Source organism: Notothenia coriiceps, unplaced genomic scaffold, assembly GCF_000735185.1.
Source record: "Notothenia coriiceps isolate Sejong01 unplaced genomic scaffold, NC01 NC01_scaffold00000339, whole genome shotgun sequence".
NCBI classification, from domain to species: Eukaryota; Metazoa; Chordata; class Actinopteri; order Perciformes; family Nototheniidae; genus Notothenia; species Notothenia coriiceps.
The window spans coordinates 12,032,177-12,038,800 of NW_011333040.1; the positions used below are offsets into that span (position 1 = coordinate 12,032,177).

Sequence of the window (6,624 nt, forward strand, 5' to 3'; positions counted from 1 at the left end):
TTTGTGCACTGTTTTGAAATGCCGCTCCTAAATTACCCTTCTTCGATAAAGCCACACTCGCATTGCAGATGAGACCTTTAAATATACAGTCTATGGATGAGACAGATGGAGTTTGAAATTGGAATAGAAAAAATAATTCAATCCTCCCTCTCGGAGTGAAAATTATATATTTTGGGCTTTTTTGCTTCTGCCATACTTGCGGTCTTGTGGTTGCGGGCTGTCACTCCTGTTGACACGGACAACGTCAGCGAAATAGTGCCCACTGCCCACCAGCCACGCCCCGACACATGGGGTGACGCCGGCCAATCACAAAGCTTTGATGCGTTCAAGTGCATTATTCTGGCACAGGAAGATTATGTTACATTAACGATAAAACTGAATATTGTTGTTCTATTTTTAGACGTATCTCGCGATCGACTGGGAATCTCCCCGAGACCCTTCTTCTTAACGAGTTGCTGCTCTTGTTCTGACATCTTCGCTCGCGCTGAACACTCACAACACATGTCACTCCCACGTGGCCGAGTGGGCTTTTAGGGAGGGGCGAAAGCGCACCCAGCTAAATAATCGTATTTTGTCAATTATGCTGTTTTCATAATCGTCGCAAACCATAATCGTAATCGCGACTAAAATACGATTAATTGCACAGCCCTATGATGCAGTATAATTCCGTTCATGAGACTTTACTGCAAAGCAACAGCTCACTTGGATTTCACGTTCATCTCCAGTTGGCCAATTCTTCATCAGAACGTATCGTTTTTTCTCAGATTCTTTGTCATTTCCATACACACTGCACCATAACTGAGCAAGGCAAACTGTTTCTGATGGATCAGTGTTTCTGTTCTGATACAGTTCTCTCAGTTTGTTTACACCACGCACGCACGCACGCATGCACGCACGCACGCACGCACTTCAATTCAGTCTGCATGTCGTCCAGAGTGTTGTACCCCATCTGGTTGTCAACCCTATAAAGATAGTCTTGGTGGAAATAGCTGACGTACGATGTGTCTGACCTATTGTTGCATATCGTTGCTTTTTTACGATACCAATACCACTGAACGATACCGATACATATTGTGATACTTTCAAGTTGCATAAGGGAACAATTGAATCATCCTGCAATTACTCTCATGAAGTGCTTTATGATATAGTTAACATGTCAAATGAATATTACATTTAATTGTGGGACCTTTTTAGTACTGAACAAACAATGAAAAACACGTTATCTATGAAGAAAACAGATTCTGCAATATCATTTATAACAACCATCAGGTGTACCAAGTACATCTTGGCACCAGAGAAAATAGCACCAGTATAATCAATATTCAACCTGAGATTCAACTGACCAGAGAACACATAAAGGATCATGAGATCTCGGCATTGCACATAAAACAAATGGCTTCATTAAAATCAACATTTGCCTGATGAAAGAAAACAAATCCCATCAGTTCAGTTTTGTGCATTCATCTTCAAGAAGCTGGGATATCACCTGCTGAACTGAACACTCCCTTGCTTGGCACGCTGCTTCCCTGAACACAAAGGTACTTAGTTTCCATACGAGACAGCATTGGTTGGAGGTTGGATGTGTTGCCACCTTTCCGAGAAATAAACTTCTTGCAGTGGTTACAGACCCCACCATTCAGACTGGCAGTCATATGCAAATCTAAAGTGACTCGTTTGCGGAGTTTCACAGCGAAATTGACATCGTAATTCCGACGGTTTGGGTGCGAGTTTAAGGACATTACGCCTAATTTTTATTAAAAGAAAAAAATTGTGTCAAACCGGATCTGATTTTAGCAGCCGCCAGTAACCGTTATTTCGGTAATACCGGGAACCGGTATGCACCCCTAGTCGGACCTTTTTGTTTGTTTCAATAATACATATATTCCTGGCTAAAGCTCACACATTGTTGCAGGATAGTAGTGCCAAACGGGGTAATATTCAGTCACCTGAAAATGATATTTCTCCTAGGTTCAATGTTTTGTAATGATTTCAAGACGGTGGTGCTCCTCTATCAAACTACTCCAAAGATACTTAAGCTATCACTGAGAGGATGACATGTATCATGAATAACCTGTTTCTAACCACTCCCATAATCTATGAAATGCCTTTGACAGTTGCATGCATAGAACGACGACATACAAAGGGCTAATTCAGACATGTACTGCGTGTGCCAGTTCAGGGACTCATTCGATACAGAGGATTGATTTGTTTGTTTGTGCTCATTCTTAACAGTGTTTTATAAGGAAAAGGAATTCTGTGTCCGAGCAAGCTGGTGTTACTGGGAAGATTTACCTCAAACCTTTCTCCGCGTTTTTAATATCCTGTTTTAATTGGTTTGTAGCCTTTTGAACCAAATATTCTCAGGGTTCCTGTGGATATTTAAGTCCTAGATATTACATTTGTTAAACTTAAAATGAGGCAAGAGAGCAACAACATGGGAAGGTGCCAGTGTACATCTAAACTGTGACAAGAAAACAATGTCCTGATGCATAGTGGTAAAAGATTGTCAGCTCATGAGTGTGCTGTTGGAGGTTAGCTCTGATGGGTGCATACTGACACACACACACACACACACACACGCCACAATTGTTCTCCTTTGCACATCAGGCAAACTTGATTACACTATCTTTTAGCCTTGTTGTTCTGAATGTAAACAAATAAAACAGCTTGAGGACAATAGAAAGCAAGATCAAGACCCCCCCCCCTCTGTTTTGCCACCCCTGCAATTGCAGTGTTTTTATGTCGATGAACTGAGCCCTAGGGCTGTCCCGAATACCATTTTTCGGATGCCGGATATTCGGTAGTAATATTCGGTAGTAATATTCGGCGGGGGGGGGGCGGGGGGGGTGGGGGGTGGTAGTAATCAGCAGCGAATATTCGGGGTGTGCACGTTTTTATCATTTATTACGTTACTGTTTAAACTGCGGATAAAGCAGCTTCATTAATTATAGTAGTAGTAGTAACTACATTATTCAAAAGTTTACAGTAAGAGAGAGCTCTCTCCCTCTCCTGACAGCCCGTCAGTATCTCATGCAGTTCGCTGATCTAGTAATGACTGAGTGACCCAATAGTAAAAATAAACATATCTATAACTAGTTTAGGTACTGTAGTTTGAAAGGTAGGCTAAATACATTTATTAAAATAGCTAAGTGTGATTTTCTAACCTGAAGTGTGTGTTTTTCTCCGCTCACCGCTGCAGGTCATTATGCAGAGCTGCGTGTCGACTCGTCAGCAGCAGCTGATCTCTCTCTCTCTCTTGTCAGATTAGACTTCACTCGCGTTTATGTCTATATCGATCAGATCTAGCTATTGAAAGCGATATCAGGCGCCCAAGCTGAGATCGTATATATTTCCGCATTTTAACAGTGCAATTAAAAAGTATAAGAATGTGGCAATTCGCCTTTATTGATAGCATACATTTAGGAGAAAAAAGAAGAAGAAAAACGAATAACGAAATTGAAAACCGAATAGTAGGCCAACGACCGAATATTCAGATATTCGGGTACAGCCCTACTGAACCTGAGGGTGAAACGCTCCAACAACTTGTCCGAACAAGCTAGGTGTCAAAGCAAAGACACAAACAATCTACATGTTGTGTTCTGTCTGGATTCATTGATGTGGGTTCACTAACCCCATGTTCATTCCATTAGGACAATTTACCAGAAGTCATTCTGTCACGAGGGACATTGTCACTGCAGAAACCCCTGTTCACTTGCTGTGGAAAGCTAGTGCTGATGTCTGAAACTTCTGTTGATCGTAACACTTGCTGAATATACTTCATAATAATTATAATATATGATAGTTGGCTAATCAAGACCAGTGTTAGACTCATAGAGGGCAGCTTGGCCTGTAGCATCATCACTAATAACGGCTCCTAATAACTGTGGGTGATCACATGGCAGGAACTCTGTGTTGCATTAGAGGCAGATGGAGATGTTCTGCCCTCAGTCAAAATGTTGACTGAAGCTGACGTTCAGTTATTACTGAGCCCTGTGTATACGGAGCTTTTACATTCTCAAATGACTAGTTTCACATATAATATAGGTGTTAGGGACTCATTGATATATAATAACATTTAAATCGCCTAACTTTGCACAAACAAAAACACCAGTTGAAATATAAGGTGCTTTTTTAGATTATTCTTGGCTTCTTTCATTTTTCATACATGCAAAACTTGCATTGACACTTCAAAGGATTTTAATTTGAAACTTGTAATTATATCATGCCATACCTTGACAACTAAATCAACTAACACATTTTCAATTCATGTTGCAAAAGCAAATATTTAGTTGTCGGGGCACCGTCTTATCCAGAGAGCAGTGCGCTTAAATAGCAAAGGGGGCCTTCTGTTGGGGGGAATGTTATTCAAGGTCCCTTTAGAGACAGTGAAATGCATTTGAAGAAATCCAGATTAACAGAATAAAAGGTTTATCAGAGGGCAAAACACAACTGTTAACTGTTTTTAATTCGGAGTGGAGTCTACCAGGAATGTGTGCTCCCTTGCATGTGATGGAGCCTGTTGTACAGCCAATACTGCTATAGTTAAACCCTCTGTTGGCATCATGCTGAGATGCCAGAGTATCCTTAAATGAATGAGAGGGCTGTTTTATCTCATGGAAGGCTTCAGTCTGTTCCAACGCAGCCTTAAGACAAATTCATGATTTTGGTGAAAATCTTTAAGGATCGGCGAGGGTCTGTAGGAACCCCTATGCCGACCTACAGCCAACATTTCGACCGCACTTAATCCTACCACACAGCTTGGTTATTAAGCATGATTCAGAGTCGGTAATTGGTCGCTCGTTTTTTGTACTGTAATTATGATGTATTCACTTACCCTTCTATGAGCAGCTTTTTCTCGTTCATATTGAGTCAAATACAACAAGCGATGTAGCTCTGGAGATGCCTTCACATTTTCTAGTTTGAATGACTCACAGATTGTAGTATGTATTGCTCAGAAGCTCAAGCAAGTCTGCACCTGTCCTTGTCTCCTGATGTATGATATCTTGTCACAGAATGCCATGCAGGGCCATAAACCCTATTTGTAGATTGCCAGAAGTTGCAGGGCCGAATCTCTGTGTGTCTTTTTATATGCATGTCTTCTGCACAGCCAAAGGATGTGATGGCATTCCATAATGGGGCTGATGTGTGCTTTCACTTGCTCAATGTTGAGCAACTGCATTATCACTTGGTAAGAATTGATTTGTGAGACTGCCTTTGTTCATGGAATGGCTTCCTCCTTTCTGCAGAGTCAGCCCAGGTGGAGAAGCCTGCAGCAACGCAGTCATCGTCATCTTCTGGCTCTGGGGGCTTGAACGCCTCATCGGGGCCCCACGGCTCATCAGCCTCCACGGTGCCCGTGTCCCCAGTCCTGCAGTCCCCTGCCCCCCCACTCCTCCATGACCCCGCCCTGCTCCGCCAGCTCCTCCCGGCACTTCAGACCGCGCTGCAGCTCAACAACGCCAGTGTAGACATGGCGAAAATCAACGAAGGTAAGAAAGAAGGCAGACGATGCGTGACAACTGTCTCCATTCAGCTGGCTGCAGTGGCTCTTTGATGAGCACTAGTTACAGGGCGACACTTTGAAATGATACCATGTACTGCTCTCTGCTTCTGGACTGACGTGAAAATGATTCCTCCAAGGGAAATGAAACTGAGTGGTTTGACAACTTTCTTTTTTACGGTGGTATGAAGTTAGGAATTTAATCGTGGTATTTCACTGGAGTGGGTGTTGACATACTGCAGTGAGTATGCTGATCTGAACAGGTGGGCTTTGAGGTGGGACTTGAAGGTGGTGATTGTGTCAGACTGTCAGATGTGTGGGGGGAGAGAGTTCCATCATTTGGGAGCAGGGCAGCTAAAGGCCTGAGCACCCATGGTGAATAGGTATGGGGTGGGGGCGGTTAGCCGGCCAGCAGAGGAAGAGCAAAGGGAGCGAGAGGGGGTGTACTCTTGAAGGAGGTCAGCCAGGTTGTGAAGGGCATTGAATGCGAGCAGGAGGTTTTTGTTGTCGTGACTTTCTTAACCAGTGACAGTGTTTTGAGACTTCTGTCAGAGTGAAAGTAACCACCTACTTTCACTTTGAAAACAAAACAAGTATGAAGCTGTTGTTGATGACAAATGCTTTACATAAACATAAAAATTAAGAAGGAGCAGTTGAGCTGACCTTGTTATTCACTTTGAGATGGTTTGGATCGTTTTTTTGGGCCAGTGATAAAGAATCCCTGTCACAGCCATGTAGAAAGGAAAAGCGTAGAAAGCTGTGGTTATACCGGATAAACCGACTGTGAGCCTCTCCGCTCACACAGGGTGCAAATAGGGACGGAAAGAGCAGGTTGGTTGAACACAGGCGTTTATTAACTCCAAACAAAAATATACGCGGGTCTCAAACGTTGCCCGGGTGGGAACCTTCACAGGTCCTTTGGCGACCTTCCAGGATCGCCGCCCTACTGCAAAACAGCCCAGAACCAGGTTACGACATGCTTTTATTCCGGCACTGATTACCTCCCTATCCCCTCGTCTGGCCTTGGTCAGTCTCAGCCTATCTAGAAGAAGAGGTCGAGACGGAATACATTTTAAATAATAAAGTAAGAAAAGTAACACTTTCACTATTAGTCTGTCAGGAAA

The 6,624-nt window shown here is 43.0% G+C and overlaps 1 protein-coding gene across 1 annotated transcript in view; it reads left to right on the forward strand.

The window, feature by feature from the left end:
- LOC104950992 (WW domain-containing adapter protein with coiled-coil-like) overlaps positions 1 to 6,624 on the forward strand; it is a 38,230-nt gene that overhangs the window by 26,474 nt on the left and 5,132 nt on the right. The window contains exon 5 of the mRNA XM_010777622.1: positions 5,247 to 5,489. Coding sequence (XP_010775924.1) covers positions 5,247 to 5,489 — 243 coding nt within the window. The remainder of the gene's footprint in view (positions 1 to 5,246; positions 5,490 to 6,624) is intronic.